Below are 18,165 nucleotides of genomic sequence, written 5' to 3'. Positions count from 1 at the left end.
AACCACAAATTATGTTCAGAGAGATTGTTATGGGGAATTTCAGGTCATTTTCCAATAAGGAAAAGTGGCAGGAGCGCACATTAGCAAGCAAATGTTGTGATGTTTTCCAGTTTCTTACAGAACTGTGTACAGAAGAAAGGTTCACACACCTGCAGGTCAGAACAGGTTTGGTACAAGTAACATGGATCTAAGTGGGTGGAGGGTAATTCTATAGAGGATTGTACATTTAAACTTGCAGATTCTGGGCCTCAATCCAACACACCATCCACAGCAGCAAAGGCAGGAGCAAAACCTCCTTTTAACAAATATCAGTAAAAACACTTGTACAGGAGCTGCCACAGTTGTTTCTGTTCCAAAACCTATTGCTGGTCAAAGCTGGAAGCATCCCAAGCACATGCTGGTGTTCCCAGCCCCAAAATCTGTGAGGTCAAGGTGGTGATGGGTTTATATTTTGCTTCCTTTCCCCATCGACTCCTGACTTCAAACCAAAGACAGGGTCATGGATTCCCCACAAATCTCAGCCTTGTTTTAGCACAGTAACAACAATGTGTTCACACTGGGGTCTTGGGCTCCTCTCTCCACAAGGATTTTTCTTTTTCCTTTTATCTAATAGACATTTACTCCCACAGCTGCGATTTGGGCAAAGGACAAGGTAGGAATCCCTGGCTCCTTCCACAGCAGACACACAGGAACCCCACTGGCTCGGCAGCAGGGTTTGAAAGCTGTGCTGTTCTTTCGCTGTTATCAGACACAGCTTAAAGGCCCAGCGCTGAGTTTGTTTCCATAAACCACAGCAAAACAATCCCCATCAATACCAACCCTTGCTCCTGCATGCCAAACATTTGGCAGTCCATGATCTTTGAGATTATTCTGACTTTTCCTTTTTACAGTGGGCTATAAAGTTAAGCATTATTTGAATACTGTAATTAGCTGTAACTAGAAGATACCCATCACATGCTAGACCCCATGGTAACATCTGAGCTGAACCATGGCATGGGTGTTGATTAAAGCCTTTATTAGCATTCAGGGTAATCTCACAACTCATTTGCTGAGTTGACAGATGAAAATATTTCCCTTGAAAGTCCACTACAGACATGTTTACTGCATTAAATATCACTAAACCATCACACAATTCCTGCGCCCGATGAGAAGAATATGAAGATACTACATTTCTTACAGATTCCAAGGATTAATCCTGTATTAATAACAGAATTAGGAGCCAGGTCTGTACATATCTGAAGATTTAGCCTCTTGCTCTCAGAAATCTCCCTTCAATAGGAGTTATCCAGCTGTCTCTTAAAGATGGACAGATCCATAGACAACAAACAGCTGAGGATCCAACCCTGATTACCTGTAGGAACTTGATTCTGCAAGAGGCAGTTCTATCTGAAGGAGACTGGGCCAAGAGACAACAAGATCTTTGTGTTGTATTTATGCAAAATCTACAATCTCTGAGAGGCAACTGGGAAGAGGAACAGAGGCAGCTCAGTGCAGAACAGCCTTTACCAGTGTGCAAGGCCAGGTCTCAGCTCTGATTTTAAGAATACTGAGCTTTTCTGCTTGTCAGTGCTGTCAGGGCTCTGCAACCCTAATCAAGCCATAAATGACTACAGTAAGAGCCATGTGGGGAATAATCAGAGACTGGACTTAGGCACAAGTAATTACTGCTAAGCTTTTGAGCACTGGCAGTGTTTTTTGATCCCATAGTCAACCCAAATGTTCTTACTCTGACTCTTCCTCTTTTTGTTCCTTCAGGCTCTCAAGCAGAGATTCCTCCAGAACTTCCAGATCTTCCAAGGGGATTCTCAGCAGCTGGCTGACATGACAGATCAATACCCTGGCTCGAGCATCATAGTATCCTTGAAAGAGAGAAAAGCCCAGGAAATCAGTCTAATCAGTCTGATCACACAATTTAGTTAAGGGGCACAGCACTCAAGGAACATGTCACAGAGCAGCTCCTTCTCCCAGGCCCTCTTTTTCCTCCAGGAACATGAGAAGAGACTGATAAATGGAAAATCCTTCTTCCCTGCGAATAGAGCCACCTCATCAGGTAATGCCTCTGTGGCAGGAAAAGGATCTCAGATCCTTTGGTCTCCATTCTCTGTGAATAGAGGCCTGCTGGCAACTTTTCAACAGAGAAATGCTGCAGCAGGACCACTGCTAACTGGAAATATCAAACATGTCTATGTGGGTGGGCACAGCCCACCTCGACTGCACCAGTGCAGGAGGTGGCATTTTGTAAAAATGCAGCTCCATGCAAAAGCCTTATCTTCAACTTATCTTGGTGGCAACAAGAGGCACTCGGGAATGTAAAGCTACACACCAGCTCCCCCAGCAGCACCACAAATTAATGTTTGCTTTTATACTCCCTACTGGAGATGCAAGAGTGGACAGCGCACTCAGACGTCTAACACCAGACAGCAGAACTGACTACTCCTGGGCTTATAAGCAGGTGTTCTTGAAGAAAAGACATCTTAAATGTAATAGATTTTAAATTATTTGTGCCAACTCTTGCTTTTTAATGTGCTTCTCTCATCAGCTTCCTGATGTTTGGCTTTTATAAATGGTTCTTGGTGCACTGTGGGATGAAAACCCAATTGCTTTTCTCAGGGTGGGTGAAGATACCAGCAAGACCCAGATACAAAGAGTGTTTGTGATACCTGCTGCACGTAGATCAAATATGGCATTGGGCAATCTATTAAGTTTGTTTATTTATTACCATAATTACCAAGATACCAAACTAATTCCGTGCCTTTGATGACACTGTTCATCAGGGTTGTGCTTAGTTGAGAAATGAGGACGGGATTTATCTGCACTCCTTCCCGAAATGTGGCACGTCCTGCAAGTCCAGGCAGGTGTGTAACGAGCCCCCTTCTTGTTTCCTGTCTGCTGACACTGCTGGGCTCTTTCCTCACCAGCCTGGCGGGAAGGCAGCGAGGCTTGGAAAGATATTTCTTCTGAATTCCAGCTTCGCAAAATAAGAGGTTTTGCAATAACTGACTTGTCAATTTTCCATTAAAAATAAAGCAAGAACAAAACTTGTTTTGTTCTGCAGTGCAACAGGCTAATCAGCAAGCAGTGAGTTCTTTCCTGGGAGAACATGTTAAAACACAGAGATTCAAAAAATGCAAGTAGTGATAGAATCCAGGCTTCTTTTAGAAATGGACATTCTGTCCAGTAGACAGTCTTTATTTCATTAATTTTATCAGATTAATCCATGTAATGGATTGCAAACCAGAGAATTGTTTTATGTGTAATATAATAGATGAGAAAAATCACATTTATTTATAATGGGCTTCACAGGACACTCTGGAATTTATACCCTGAATATTTTTTTTCTTTTTTTTTTTAGGCAACCAGCAGAAATTTTTTTAGGCTGAGATTTTCCTAACAGCTTTACTGCCTTCCTAAGGGAAGAGGTCACCTGCTTCCCTGGAAACATTGGAGAAAAACCACCCCACTCCACCACCATTTACACCTGCTTGCCAATGCACGGTATGTGAAGGTACAGGGTGAAGAGCTGTTCAGTTTTCAGTGGGTATTATTAACCATTCCTAATATAAGAGTTGTTTTTCTTGAAGGGGATGCAGGGAAGGAGTGTGCTGCTTTTGCCAGAGAGGAAGCTGAGATGAAACAGGATAGTACCTTTTTGAGCACTTTAAAGTATCAGATGTAAACTCAACTACATTATTTTTACAAAGAACAAATGCTAAGTAAACTTACCATCTCGAAGAGAGAAGGATAAGAGGTCCTAAAGGGGAAAAAAAAAGAATATTCAATTTAAAACTGATAATGTAGGTCTGGAGGGATCAAAATGGAGGCATAAAAACCCATCAGACTGATTTAATTACTGCAGCAGCTCAGTTCATAAGTGGGAAGCAGAAAGCCACAATTCAGTGAGGCAGCACAGAGCAAAACCAGTCCGAAATTCTCCAGAGGCCAGTCCAAAGGGCTGGACAGAAGTAGGCAACACTTGGTATATGCTGAGGCATCCCACGTTTTTTGTTATTTTGTTTGTCCTGATCTTACACCAGACTTCAAAGTTTGGAGGAACAGGGCTCTAATCCTCCCACTCCAATGCCTTCTGCTCCCCACACAGTCATACCTACTCACATATGCAACATCACAAACAGGTTTAAATGTTCCTCTAATGACCCCTATTTTCCTTGGCATTCTGGGACTTCACAGCTCTAGGCAGTAAGGCTGAACTGGCATGAAGTTCTTTTGGATTAAGCGAGTTAGAAAACTCAGAATTTATGGCCATCTGTCAAGATTGAGGGACTTGACTTCTGTGTTGGCTCTTTACCATAAAAACAACGGAAAAACAAATCAATTAAATAGATGGTTTCTATGGATAAATCCATGAAAAAGAGGCCAGTGTTTTTACAACTGTGTTCTCCTCTTTTATTGCCACTGGACAAATTCTAAGCTCTTTATGTGACTACATTAAGCACCAGCTCAGTTGAGCTGCTTCTCTCTCCTACACGCAAATACAGCACAGCTGAATTTTACAGGGAATCCTTTCAGCCCTCTGGGAACACAAAAAATGCAGCCAAAGATGTAGGAGGCTGCCAAAGAGTTTATGATTATTAGTCCTGTAAGCTCCCAAGCACAATTTGCATCATAAAAACGTCTCTAATCTGAGAGTTCTACACATGAGAAGTGCAGAATGGAGAACAAACCATCCTGAACCAACCAGAAGAGGGACAAACTGCAGGCTGTTCCCCAGGCTGACTGGTGGGATGTGGGAATTAGAGACACCAGTCCAGAGGGAGGAATGTAACTGGTTCCCCAAAGCCTGACTACTGGGAGTGCCCAGGGATCAGCTACGTTGGTACCATCACCGCCTCTCTGGGTACAGTTCTGGGGGAAGGGTTGGCACAGAGGAGTCAAAGCCCAGCAGAGGGTGCAGGGCTGGGAGCCTCGAGCAAAAAGCTGACCAAGCAAACGGCCTCCAGTCTAGAATAAGGTGAAGCTTGTGACCTCGTTGCCACAATTTTCCCCGGACTGATGTAAGCAGCCTCTGGAACAGGGTGATGGTTTGTGGACAATAAACTGAGTGAGGCTCAGGGAGCTGGGGATATGACTCAGGTCCTGTCCCATCTGCCCAACATCACCTGTGGCACCTTGTATCAAACCACCCCAAATAAATCCGGCCTAAGTAAGTACATACGTGCATTTCAAAAGTCACAGATGCACGTAGGTAAGCAGGTGATAAACTGGAACAACTGTTTTTATGGCATCCGTGCCAGTTAGCACTCCCAAATTCTCCAGTTTAGGCTGTGCACATACTGCACATGCAGGCAGCTGGAATTCAACCAGCAGTGACTAGATTAGTTCACAACTGGTTTGTTTTTCTCCCTAAGCAGCGGTTGTTATACTGCAGCCTTATTTTGAAGTCAGTGTTTTGAATCTCCCTGAAAACTCTATGACAAAACAACCACCCATATGATTGAGAAGCCCTACAAAGGAAGGGAATCTTTTCCAAGCTTTTTCTGAGTTGATGCAAGTTCAAAACCCATTTCCCTAACAACAGATAGCTCCAAATCCACATTGCAGTGAATGTGTGTAGGAAACCACTGGAAAATGGGCATTCTAAGTATGCTGAGAGCAAAAAACATATTCATAATAAACATTTTCTGTGTTTTATCACCTATCACCACTTCTACACTTCTTTTATTGCATTGCCTTCCCATACCACACCCACAGTCTGCTATGACTACTGTCTTTAAAGGATTCAGTTACCACCATCTGCCTGTGTTAGTCATCTGCAATGAACACAAAGCTAACAATCCATAATCCTCACATGTTCATTGAATTAATGGTGAGCTCACATCTAATCTCCTGACTTCATGGATCATGCCTTCAGCTCCTTTGAGATGAAGGGCCTTCAAAAATGCAGCATTAGCGCCAGCAAGGCCCTGCCACAGAACACGGCAAGCAATTAAAGCAGATACTTAATAAATAGTAAATATTGCATCAGCTGCAGCTGAATACAAAGGAGCACAAGCACCACAAAGCAAAAGATCAATAAATCATAAAGCTTTGCCCTGTAGCTTGTTTATTTTCAGGTAAGAAGGAAAAACCTGACCTCAGCTTATCACCCATGTTTCCCCAACACCAGTGGTTTTTTCCAGACACACCTCTGCTGCCTTGCTCTACTAAAGTCTTTCATTCTGTCCTTTCTCAGACAAAATCAATCACCTTGCCCATGCAGATGACTGTGCAAGGGATTGATGCGGTAGCATTAGACTGATAGTTATTCCTCATCTTTGCTTTCAACTGATCAAAGTTGTCTATGGTTTCTGTAGTCCACCCAAATCCAGGGCATATCCTCCGTTTCCTGGGTCAGAGCAAAATCCTGTGTGCTCCCGCTGATCCAGAGCCACTTTTGTAAAAGCACAGGGAGCCCTTATGCAGCGTGAGCTCGGAGCAAGCACAAGCTAAATTTCACCTTTAATAAACTCAGCAGCAATGCAGGAAAACCTGCCTCAATGTAGAGAATCTACCCTGAAGCAGAGAGACTGAGGGAAACAATGCAGGAAGCACAACAAGGCAGAAAGAACAAGTGCGGACGTATTGAATTTGAGGAAATAGCATCCAAGAGCCACTTTTATTTTAGAAGATCTTCTCTAAATTATTAATTAAGCTTAAGATCTCTGTTGCTGTCCTTGTAGTGTTGTAGGACCTTGGGCATTGGAACATTCAGAGGTTTGGAGCAGATCCTCTGAGGCAGTTCATGGACTGACAGGAGACAGAAGAAGGTGGCTGAGGAAATGGGAGCTGGTCATGGTGACCAAAGAAGTTCACTGCTCTCTTATCTCCCCTTACACAGCCAAGTTCTCACATCTGCTGCTCTGCTGGGCCATTGCTCAAGGTGAGTGTGTGATAACCCTTAATGAATCAATACAGAGCACTGGCTGCATGCAGGGTGTCTGGCACAGGGTGATACAGCACAGGGTGACAGTGCCCATGTTCTGTGTGGCACCAGCAGCAGCCTAATGCCCTCTTCACCCAAAATAGCATAACAGGAAGTTGGATGAGCAGAGATCTTCCCCAGAAAAACCAAATGCTGCCAAAATGCTTCACCTCTTTTACCTTTCCATCAGCTTTTACAGCAGAACATTATGGAGCAGTCCCAGTTTTACTTTCTCAGTGAAAGAAAATAAAGCCACAATAATTTCCTTCTGGTCAAAGCTTACTCTGGGAAAATGACTTTGGAAATTGTGCTCCTTGGAGCATGTATGTGGAGGTGGTTTGTATTACATATACAGTGAAGGGGCTTTTAAACAAGTGAAAATCAAGTCTATTGTGTTCAGAGTGTCACTAAAATCTGTACAACACGTGTATGAATGAAAACCATTGCAGTAACACAAAGTAAAAACTTTGTCAGTTCTCTGTTCTGTAGAGCAAAACCATCAAAGTCACAACTCAGCAGACAGTGGCCTTGCCTCGTGTTCATCATTTCCATGAGCTCTTTATGGATAGACTGCCTGTCCCCCCACAGCTGCTTATAAATAGATGCCTATCAGAAATATTGATTTTATTTCCCTGACTGCACAAACAGCACTTCAGCTGCAAACAGACACGACAAACCTCTTTTGCAAAGCAAACAAGGATGAGGGGAGCACATGGACTCACCTGGGTAATGAGAAGTGGATTTTCTTTCAAGATGGGATCCTTCAGCAAAATGTCAGTGAAAGTTTCTGTGCCCTCCCCTCCTAAGCCATCAGCAAAGGCTGTCATGGCAGCTAAGACAGCATCAGGCAGGTCCAGCCACTTCACAAAGCCCTTGATGAATTCTGTCCTGAAAGAGCTGTAAGGCAACAGAAGCAGTTAAGGTTTCACAACTGGGTATTGCAAGGCTCCACAACTGGGTATTTTTGGAAGCTTTGAGCAGTCCTTGGTTTCAAACATTGGTTCACACAAAAATCAAAGCATCAGGAGTCAGCAGAAGGCGAATTGCTAAACCAACTGGCTAAATAAACAAGGAAACAATCTGAATGGGGCTAGACCTTGCTTCAGAACATGCTTTGATGTCTGCAGTGTTAATGGATGTGTTTTGTGCTGAATTGTAAAAGTCTTACAGGTGCAAGAGAGAAAGGATCTTCCACTCCCCCAGCTTCAGAAGACCCCACACAGAGTCTGATACCAGCTCTGGCTGAGCCACCATCCAAAATCCACCTGCCCTGGCCAGCCCTCGCTCCACTTGTACCTTTGCTCGTTTTCAGGGAACAGCCAGGCGAGGGATATGCCACAAAGTGCCGCGTAGGCGAATCTCCCCGGTTCACCCAGCTGCCGGCCCAGGAGCACACACGGCTCCTTCTCCCCGCCATGTTCAGCCTCCTTGCGCTGCTCCGAAGCCCAGCCTTTCCACTTCTCTTCCACAGCCATTTTCACCTGCAAGTTCAAGGAGGAAAAAGCAGCAGAAAAAAAACCAACAGCAAACAGTTGGAAACCAGGAAGTGAGGAGACAAATTGTCTTTGTTTTTACTGCCACACTTGCTGCTGGAATTAAGTCAAGTGTGGCCAGGTCCAGCTTGTCTATTGCCCCCAACACACTGGTGTGACCAAAGAAGACACAGGACCAGGACACAGATGAACAGTTCACCAATTCTCAGAAGTTTTGCACGAAATTAGCTGACAATAAATCTTTCAACCTGCAAAAGGAGAAGTCAAGATGCAAAAGGACTGGGCTCCATCCAGTCCCACATTTACTGCAAAAATAACATGAAAATAAAAGCTCTGCACCTGGTGCAGGGACCAGTACGGATGCCTGGGAAATATTTTTCCTCTCTCATCCTCAGCCCAAGTTGCTCCTGTTAGTTTTGCTGATGGCATTAGGGAAGCTGAGTCCAGCTGCAGCCTCTGAGAAGGACTTAGATGTGCCCCATGGTCATTGCTGTGCTTTGCTTGTAATATTCCTCCTCTACACAACCTGCCACTGCTTTTTCCCTAAAAATAAGATCCCCACGCCACATGGATCTTGAGCTGGGCCAAGATATTACTTTTTAGAGTGTAGATGTGCACACTTCCAAGTGAAGGGCTTCCAGCTGCTCCCATGACGGTGCCAGCAGCAAACTGAGACCTCAGGCAGAGGTGACAACGGCTCATTTCAAATTCAACCTGGGTAACAACCTGCTCCAGAGCTCACTTCCATCACCTGGAATTTCTGCGCTTTTCCTTAAGATTCATTTGGTTTCTAAGGGGCCCAAATCACCCATTTTATGTTATAGTTCAAATTAAAATGTTTCCTTTCTTCCACATCCTGGCTAAATAGGAATTAGGAGCCCACGACACTACAAGTGACTCCTAGGTGATGCAGATACCATTTATGGATAGTTTTAGAGCCCTAAAATAAAGAAGTGCAATAGGAGCCACTCTTTTTAAAGCGATTTTATTATCTGCATGCCATCTGTCATGGTCCTCCAGGAAAGGTGTCTTGTCCTGCCTTCCCACTCAGAAACCCTAAATATCCAAACTTCCAGACCAATTTTCCCAGGAATAATCTAATGCTAAAGTTTCAGTAATTTTACTATTATTTGTCATGTCTGCTCACCTCTGGACACATTATGGGAGACAGCACTGAAAATAAAACCCCCTTCCCTGATAGGTTTGTTGATTTCTTAACTTGGGCTAATATGAAAAGTGAAACAGCTAAAAAAGATCAATGAGCAATACAACTGTTTATCCTAATTTCCTAATAACATAAAATATGGAGCAATAATGGAGCAACACCACAGTGGTGCCTGGCATGCAACAAATAATTCCGAGTGCTGAGCAGCTAAAATACCCATAGAAAGTTTCTGGAAGACTTTGCTCTGAAGATGCTCAGATCAATGTACTTGCCTCTACAAAGGTATCTTTTCCCTGATAAACACGTAGGAAAAAATGGGCTTGGGATTTTCAGACATGCAGCGTATAAAAAGGGCAACGAGTGATTCACTGAAGAAAATTCGGGCCAAGAAGTTTTGCTGCAAATCCAAGACACGGGAATTGAGAGTTAAAAACATATTCCAAAAGTTATTTATTCCAAAAGTTTTTAAGTCTTGTGGCAATGGAATTCTCATCTCTGCCTCGAACAGTGTGGTTCAGCATCAACAGCACTGCCATAATCTGAACTGTCACTTAAAAGAGAATTTTTTATCACTTCCAGTTCTCATTTTTCACACAAAGCCCTTTGTTTTCTTGAGAGATGATGTATTTTATACAGCAGCTCACACAATCCTGTTTGGAAAGCAGAAAGATAATTCCTTTGGGGATCTAAAGCTGTACGATACACGTGTTCCCTGCAGCTGAAAGAGGAAACAGAGGCATGGCAGCATCATGTTTGTCCTAAACTATGACAAAAGCGACTAAACCATCATCTCCACAACCCCCACAAGTTAATAAGGCATCTCATTAACTTCAGAGAAGCGGTTGTAGATATTTATTCAGATGGGGCTGGCCAAAAAGTCCTGTGTAAGGCACAGCAGGGACAGCACAGCCCGACTGTGGTTACGCATCACACACAACACTGTGACTGAGGAAATATTTGGGCAGAAGAGATTTTTTGGGGACCTGCACATGGCTCCAGAGGTGCTGGGAGCACCACAGCCTCTGCTTTTAATTCGTAGATATGAGCTATGAACACAGAATGCTGTTAGTTCAGTGCTGTCTCAATGCAAATACACATGAATGCGATATGGATGGGCCACAAGGATCAGAGCGTGAGGGGACAGGGCCATGGAGAAGCCCAAAGCTTAAGTAGCTGGAAATGTGAGCGTGTTTAATTCAGTTATCTTAAGGTTTGCACAGCAGCGGCTGAGATGTCCTCAACAGGAAAGTGGCAAAGCTGCGGAGAGGGAAGAGCACACTAAGAAGCATGAAGGCATCACCTCAGCTGAGGAAGCTGTGAGGTGTCACACCGTCACAGCTGCCCGTGTTCGCTTTTACCACAAGTTTTTCACGTCTGAAGTCTCTGCTGATCCAGCACAGGCACTTATTCACGGAAAGCGGCGCTTCTAGCCACGCTGAGGGGAGGAAGCAGCGGCCAGAGCAAGGGAGCGGCCTGAGGGGAGGGTCCCGCCCGCTCGCCCCTCAGCCCGCGACGCTGCCCCCGCCCAGCCGTCTCCCACCCCCCGGCCCGGCCCCGACCTGCCGCCGGCCCAGCCGAGCACCGCGAACCGGGAACCGAGCACCGCAAACCGGGAACCGAGCACCGCGAACCGGGAACCCAGCACCGACTGCCGCCGCCGGCACCCGCCCCTTCCTGCCCGACCCGGCCTTGCCGCCGGCACTGCGCCATCGGCGCAGCCAAGTGCGTCGGGAGGGTGGGAACTGGGCTGGGCTGAGGGGATGGAGGGGACTGAGGGGACTTGAGGGGGCCGAGGGGATGATGAGGGCCGAGGGAACTTGAGGGGGCCGAAGGGATGGTGAGAGCTGAGGGGATCAGAGAATATTCTGAATTGGAAGGGTCCCACAGGGATTATCAAATCCAACTCCTTATGTGAATGGCCCATAAGGGGATCAAACCCACGATCTTGGTGTTGTCAGCACCGTGCTCCAACCAGCCGAGCTGACCCCGGGATCATGGAGAGTGCTGAGGGGATGGCGAGGGATGAGGGGATGGTGAGGGATGAGGTCATGCTGCCTAGGCCCATTTCTCATTATAATTCCCTCTCTCTCAGGCCACAGTGTATTAACCAGTCACTATCCAAAATCAGGAGCTAGCCAGGTAAGGTAAGCAGGACGCAGGACTTCAGAACTGAAACTTTCTTAACAAAATGACCGGGATGAATTAAACCTGAGTACAAGCAAATCCTTTACATTTTGGAATAGGTATATAATCCCATTAGCCTTTTCTCTGTAAATTTAATTGCTGCTTCAAAGTCTTGCATGGTTATTGAGCCTTATCTTATCAGACAGGAATCTGTTCAAGAGATACCAGGTTCCAGAGCCTCATAACAGCCACCAGCATCTGTGAACTCTGAATCACCTGCGTGATAGTGGCTCTCAGGCTGAAAAACATATCAGTGGAACTGCTGAAGGAAAACTTGGAAGGTGCTGCTCCATAACTGTATGGATCCATAGGGATTCTTTCAGAGGGCCAGTCTCTCCCTGGAAAACACACTTCTGTATGCTGCCCTTTCCTGTTGGCCTTTTTTTTGGCTCCGTAGAAAGTGGTGTAATAAAACAACTCTTTTGTAAGGGCAGGATGAAACATAATAACAGATTTTACTGATTATGTTCATTCTGTTTTAATTTCTTCACACCCGTGTGCTGAAAACACACATGGGCTGGCAGGAACCCTTCTGAGTGATCTGTTCGGGCCAATACTTGTTAAAAACCTTTACAGTACCAGTCACCCACTGGTGTTGGTGAAGAGAACTCGACAAGAATTCACAGACTCACCTGTCTATGAGCTGAAATACTTGCCTAGGGTTTCTGAAACTATTTTCAGTGCAACTAAATATCTGGTCCAGTCTTTATATTTGGGAAAATATAGTATGTGGGTTTAAAACTACCTTTTTCCCAGCTGGAAAGCTTTTTTCTGGTTGGCTATTAGCAAATATCATATGTATTCTGCAGTAAGTCCGTTGCTGTCCAAAGAGATGAGAAAACCCAAAGGATTTATTTGCCCTGAAAGCTCCTGTTCCTGGCAGAAAACAAACCTGTGTTTTCCAGGACTTTAGGAGCACAAGAGCTCCTACCCTCTTAGTCTAATCTGTTTTATCTGCTGTGAGACACTCTGTATATTTATATACTGAGCAACTGCAGGACATCAGTTTCCATTCTTATCAAACACAAATATTTACCTGATCCAAGGTCTCCTGAGATCCTTGACACTCTTAAACATGCAGTTTAACTACAGAAATATATTTTTTTTGCCTCAATTTAATTTTAGTTGGGTTTCAGGGTATTTTCTTAGCAACAAAGTATTTTTTTAAATGAAGGAACATGCCAACAAATTACTGCTTTGCTTTACTCACCAACTCAGCTCTGCAGACTCCCTAATACACTTTCTGAGCTGCAATTCCTGTGAATAAGGAAAATGGGAATTGTTTTGACATTAATTGTCCATGAGGAATTGAAACAAAGAAGTCAATGAGCAATCAATATTATTTAAATTTAATGGAGACATTCCATTTAAAAATATCACGTGGTGTGGTGCAGCACTCGATGGATTTCTGTTTACCTCTGTGAGCATCTCCAAGGGCAATGTAAAGGGGGCAAGAAGAGAGGTGGTGCAGGTAGCCAGATAAAGGAATTCAGGTGAGAGGAACTATTTCTATGCTAAACAATGTGGGGAATTTGGAGGGTCATCAGTTTTTTGAGCCTTGCTCTTTGCAAGCCACAGACTCAAGATTAGGAATGTTGATTTTGCCTTCTCCTCTTCAATTTTGTGTGTAACTTCAAAACTGACATCCCCTTTTCCCAGTCCCTTTCCCATCCCTGCAAGGGATTAAGGTGATCATCTGGGTTAAAACTGCTCTCTTCCAGCTCCCAGATTTAGCAGCTTTATTTCCCACACTGTCCCAAGGAAAAGTGCCCATGTGTTCAGAGAGTGGGAAACAGCAACTGTGGGCTTTTCCAGGACATCACCTCCAGGGTGTTCCAGATAACATCCTCCAGGGCTGATCAGGAGAGGACACAGACATGAATAAAATGGCAAAAGCAAACCAACACAATTACTAGTCTGGGATAAAAATTGTGTGGAAAACATATAAATATCAACATATAAATAGTTCATTTTGTTTGCAGTAATGAGATTTAACAACACTGTGCATTGGCATTGAGCCAGCTCAGCCAACTGTGGAATTTATTCTGTGAGAGATTGTTTTTAAGTCCACAACTCACTGGTGTCCCCAGCATGCACGCTGGCCCAGTCCTTATCTCCGGGACAGACAGGTTAATTGTTTCAGGCAACAGTAGCAACCTGGATGTCCTTGTCACAGGAGGTGGGGGAGTCCTTCTTGCACCTGCAGTGGAATTTAGGAGTGCAGCAAAGCACCATAGACATGACCAACCCCAAAGTAAGCAGGAGACAAATTACCCATTTCACCTTCCCTGAGTACATAAAAGGGAGGATGAGCATGGCGAGGATCACCCCGAGCAGCAGGAGCAGCACGAGTCTCTGCACAGCCAGGCTGGTGTCTCCTGGGCTGTTTTCCTCTGTGATTAAAATGTCTCGGCTGCTCTGAGTCCAGCTATTGCTGTCCAGCCCTATGGTATAGGTGTGCACCTCAGGGTTTGAATCAAGGCTCTCCAAGTGCTCCAGGATGTCTTCTTTATTCTGGAGTGTGCGGATGAGCCCTCCTGACACGAAGGTGGGCTTTCTGCAAAGGGGGCAGGTGATTATCCAGGTGTTCTCCTGTTTCCTGAGGATCAGCTTGAGGCAGACGGCGCAGAAGGCATGCTGGCAGTCCAGGAGTTTTGGGACTCTGTAGATGCTGTACTTGTTGAAGCAGATCATGCAGTCCATATCCATGGTGGCTGTGTCTGAGCACTGGTGGTTCAGTTCCAACCTGCTCATTTCGGGAGAGTTTGTGTTCATTAGCACAGCAAGTGGCTTTGAGTTCGGAGAGTGTCTTTCCAAAACTGCTGGCTTAAAGGCAGCAGGACTGTCTCTCTCTGTTCCTGAAGGTCTCTCCATTTCTTCAGTACACTCTTCAGAGAATCCCACTCTCTTCTCATGTTTTGTGTTTCGTGTTACGGATCCTGCTCTGCTCATTTCTGCAGCACCTCCCGCCGCGGGCGCAGGACTGTCTGCCTCAGCCTGCAGCACTCCAGGAACCGGCGATCCGTTTTCCTTGTTTGGCTTGTCAGTGGATTTCTCCATGGAGATAAACCTCGGTGCAGCTTGTCTCCCCTTAGCTGAAGGATTTCCCGAGTCTCTGGCTCCTTTTATGTGTTGCTGTATTCCTGCTGTATGCCTGATTGATTAGTGAGAGCCTTAAGCGAGTCATGCTCTTACAATACGATGTTTTTATGACACGGGGACCTGAGTTAATGATTGACTTCCCAGCCAAGACAGTTTACAACCACTGATCATATCAGTGAGCAATTCCTGTCCGGAAGCAGACTCCATGGCATTAACAGACTGCTCTGACAGCCAGACACTACCGTTATTATTAAATTAGAACTCTCTTAGTTGGAAGCAGTTTCATTGTTCTCTAAACAGTGCTTTGCTGGACAGTGACAGGCTTGGGGAAATTACCTGTTACTAACATTGGTGTGCTGAATGCAGTGCTTTGATTAAAGCATAAGTATCACCAGTTTTGAGCTCTCTGGGTAGGAAGTTTGCTCTTGGTTTAGAAATAACTACCCTACAGCACCAAGAGAAGAATGAGATTGAAATTATTAATTTGACTGTTGAATGCCCAATTGTTATTAACTCTTTTATCCCAGGGTATCTCTTTTTTTATCCTGTGATAACTCTTTTATCCTGTTTGTTTTAGTCATCAGAAGGCTTCTAGCACAAACTGAAGCATGACTGAGGCTCACACAGAGTCTCACAGAGTCCATGAGAAAGATCTGGAAACCAAGACTAGTGTCCTAGATGGTGGGACCATCTTCTTTCCTGTAGCGTTCACCAAACACCTCATGCACTTGGAAATGCCCTTCCTGAGTGGTTTTGTGAATATTCATCTTGTCTGAAAAAAATGCCTGAACAAAATCCCTCAGTCTCTAATTTCTTTCTGCCTTTTTAATTTGAGGAGTAAAATACAGACGGTTTCTCAGCAAGAATCTTATAGAAGGAAGGAATGAAAGAAGGAAGGGAAGGATCACTAATCCCAAAAAGCCAGATGAGGTCAGTGTTACCAGCAGAAGCCACACAGCACCATGCTGGTAGCCTCAAGTGCACCTGAATGCTCAAACCATCTGCGCCCCATGTCCCAACCCCTCCCTCCCAGAGAGGAGCAGCAGAAAGAAATGAAACAACTGCAGCTGAGGAGGGCGAGGAGTTCAGGAAGGCTCTAATCTCATGAACTCGCTGGAGAGGGGAATGGGGTGAGAAGAGCTTGTTCTTCCTTGCTGAGAAATAGGTTTGTCATAAGCAAACTTCGTCAAAGTGCCTGAGCACTGCTGCGTTTCTGCTGATGTGGCATGTAGTGGTGCTTGATGGACTTTTGGATGACCCCAAATTTTAGGAGCCTGGGTATCTCTCAGTTGCATAAGTTGGTATCAAAGTGCAAGAATGTCTGGAAGTAGGCTGGTGAATGGCAAGACTCATCTTTCAAAAGAGAATTTTCTTTTGCATTTCACATGACTCTTTGTCAGCAAGTTCATGCTGTTAAAAAGATCTGGGAAAGTGGAAAACAGACTTGCCACTATTAGAATAGTTTAGAAGCTTCAAATTTGCTGTGTCAGTTCCCATGTCCAAAATGGAAATGTCTTAAAATTTCTTGATTCTTAATTATTAGAAGAATATAAAAACACCTTGCATGTGTTGCATATTGGAAGTTGGAACAGACACCAAGAGGGACAACTACATGCCTAAACATGAAAAGTTTAAACTAGTTGGGATGAATCTGTGCTCCATGTCTGTCTGCTCTGTGTTCTGGCAGTGGGTAGGGGTGACTTCTCTGTGTCTTTTGTCTTTTGTGCTGGAAGGCTCCGCTTTGTCTCTGGTGTCACGAGTGATGCTCCCTGGCTGGCACGTGCCGTGTGCTTATCTGAATTGCCCACAGCTCGTTAATGCTCCTCGGGCTAATTACTGCCTCATTAATCACTTGCAATCCGTTTATGTACTCACGCTGTTTTCCTGCTTTTAGTGTGTTTGCATTAGAAAATGTGTTTCTATGAAATGCCGTGTATGGAATGGTTTATAGCAGGAAATAGATATAAAAGAGCAGTTCTGTCGTTCCGAGTAAAATCCTCACGTGCCAGAGACCAAACATCCCAGAAGATACTGGGGATACTCCTGTGAGCTTCTCCCTGTGCTGAGCTGTGCTTCAGGCTGTCCTGACTCTGGACCAGAGGAACATAAAAATAATATACAACTTAAAAACCATCGTGATGTGAAGCCTCTCATTGTATTCCTGGGACTGTTTTGTTAGTGTTCCTCACAAAGTTGTCTGGATGTGCCTTCTGAACTAGGAATTAGAAATTCATAGAATCCCAGATTGGTTTGGGTTGGGAGGGACCTTAGACCCACCCCCTGCCATGGGCAGGGACACCTTCCACTGTCCCAGGCTGCTCCAAGCCCCGTCCAGCCTGGCCTTGGACACTTCCAGGGACCTAGGGGCAGCCACAGCTGCTCTGGGCAAGCTGTGCCAGGGCGTCACCGCCCTCACAGGGAAGAATTTCCTCCCAATATCCCGTCTAACCCTGCCCACTGGCAGTAGGAAGCCACTGCCCCTTGTCCTGGCACTCCAGGCCCTTGTAAATAGTCTCTCTCCATCTTTCTTGTCAGCTCCCATAAGGTACTGAAAAGCTGCAATTAGGTCCCCCTGGAGCCTTCTTTTCTCCAAATGGAACAACCCCAATTCTCCCAGCCTTTCCTCACGGGAGAGGTGCTCCATCCCTCCGATCATCTTGGCCTCCTCCGGACTTGGCCGATGTGCAGCAGTTGTGACAGCATCGGGCCCTTCTGCCACGATACCACCAGAGAAAGCCAGAGTCACGGGCATGGCGATGCCTTGGTGGGTGCTTGCTGCGTGACTCCTTTAAACTCCTTGCTGTGGCACACGTGGAAGAGCCGAAGAGCACGAGGATGGCAGGCAACCCTCCCCAAGAGCCCTGCTCCAGACAAATCACCCATCTTGCTGTGCCTGCCCCTTCTCCAGCATCCTGTGAGGAGTCTCCCTCAGTGCTAGAGGAAGCAAGACACGGAGGTTCAGTTTATTACACTTACCACATTTAATTAATCGTTGCTGTCTCAGCTCCGCTCCTGCCCCACCGCTGCTCTCAGCCCTGTTCTCCTGGTGCCACCTCGCGGGTAGTGCATCTGCTCACCTCCCCGATTTGCTGGGAGTTCATTTCGCAGCGGTGAGCTGGGGTTGAGCAGACACGGTCGGAGTGGCGTGTCCTAGTGCAGAGCGGCAGAGAAAGCGCCCACCCGTGGGGTCAGAGCGGGCCGTCACGGTGAGGGCCGGGAGCTGTGCTGGGCAGCAGGGAAATGCTCCTGGGCGGGGGAGCGCAATTAACAGCAGAGGCCAATTAGCCAGAATCCGGCAGCTT

At 45.5% G+C, this 18,165-nt stretch overlaps 3 protein-coding genes across 4 annotated transcripts in view; 1 reads left to right on the top strand and 2 right to left on the bottom strand.

Moving 5' to 3' along the window:
* TMCO4 (transmembrane and coiled-coil domains 4) overlaps nucleotides 1-8,394 on the bottom strand; it is a 32,804-nt gene extending 24,410 nt beyond the window's left edge. For both annotated transcript variants that reach the window (XM_042015829.1, XM_042015830.1), the window contains exons 1-4: nucleotides 8,216-8,394; nucleotides 7,642-7,816; nucleotides 3,724-3,751; nucleotides 1,727-1,859 (exon numbers count right to left, since the gene is read on the bottom strand). In XM_042015829.1, coding sequence (XP_041871763.1) covers nucleotides 1,727-1,859; nucleotides 3,724-3,751; nucleotides 7,642-7,816; nucleotides 8,216-8,394 — 515 coding nt within the window. The remainder of the gene's footprint in view (nucleotides 1-1,726; nucleotides 1,860-3,723; nucleotides 3,752-7,641; nucleotides 7,817-8,215) is intronic.
* HTR6 (5-hydroxytryptamine receptor 6) overlaps nucleotides 1-16,996 on the top strand; it is a 48,456-nt gene extending 31,460 nt beyond the window's left edge. Inside the window, exons 4-8 of the transcript XR_006014021.1 lie at nucleotides 1,756-2,050; nucleotides 3,353-3,505; nucleotides 6,678-11,299; nucleotides 11,670-12,058; nucleotides 15,699-16,996. The gene's annotated coding sequence lies outside the window, so the exon portion shown is untranslated. The remainder of the gene's footprint in view (nucleotides 1-1,755; nucleotides 2,051-3,352; nucleotides 3,506-6,677; nucleotides 11,300-11,669; nucleotides 12,059-15,698) is intronic.
* RNF186 (ring finger protein 186) lies at nucleotides 13,095-15,705 on the bottom strand. Its single transcript, XM_042015832.1, has one exon. It carries the CDS (start codon nucleotides 14,819-14,821, stop codon nucleotides 13,901-13,903), a length of 921 nt encoding a protein of 306 aa, XP_041871766.1. The 5' UTR covers nucleotides 14,822-15,705; the 3' UTR covers nucleotides 13,095-13,900.
* Nucleotides 16,997-18,165: the final 1,169 nt, after the last annotated feature.

This window comes from Corvus kubaryi, unplaced genomic scaffold (assembly GCF_017639235.1).
Source record: "Corvus kubaryi isolate FWS band 111438036 unplaced genomic scaffold, C.kubaryi_AGA036_p1.0 split3-37344, whole genome shotgun sequence".
In the NCBI taxonomy this organism is placed as follows: Eukaryota; Metazoa; Chordata; class Aves; order Passeriformes; family Corvidae; genus Corvus; species Corvus kubaryi.
The sequence above is the reverse complement of the archived record's forward strand: the minus strand, read 5'-3'. Positions and strand labels throughout refer to the sequence as shown.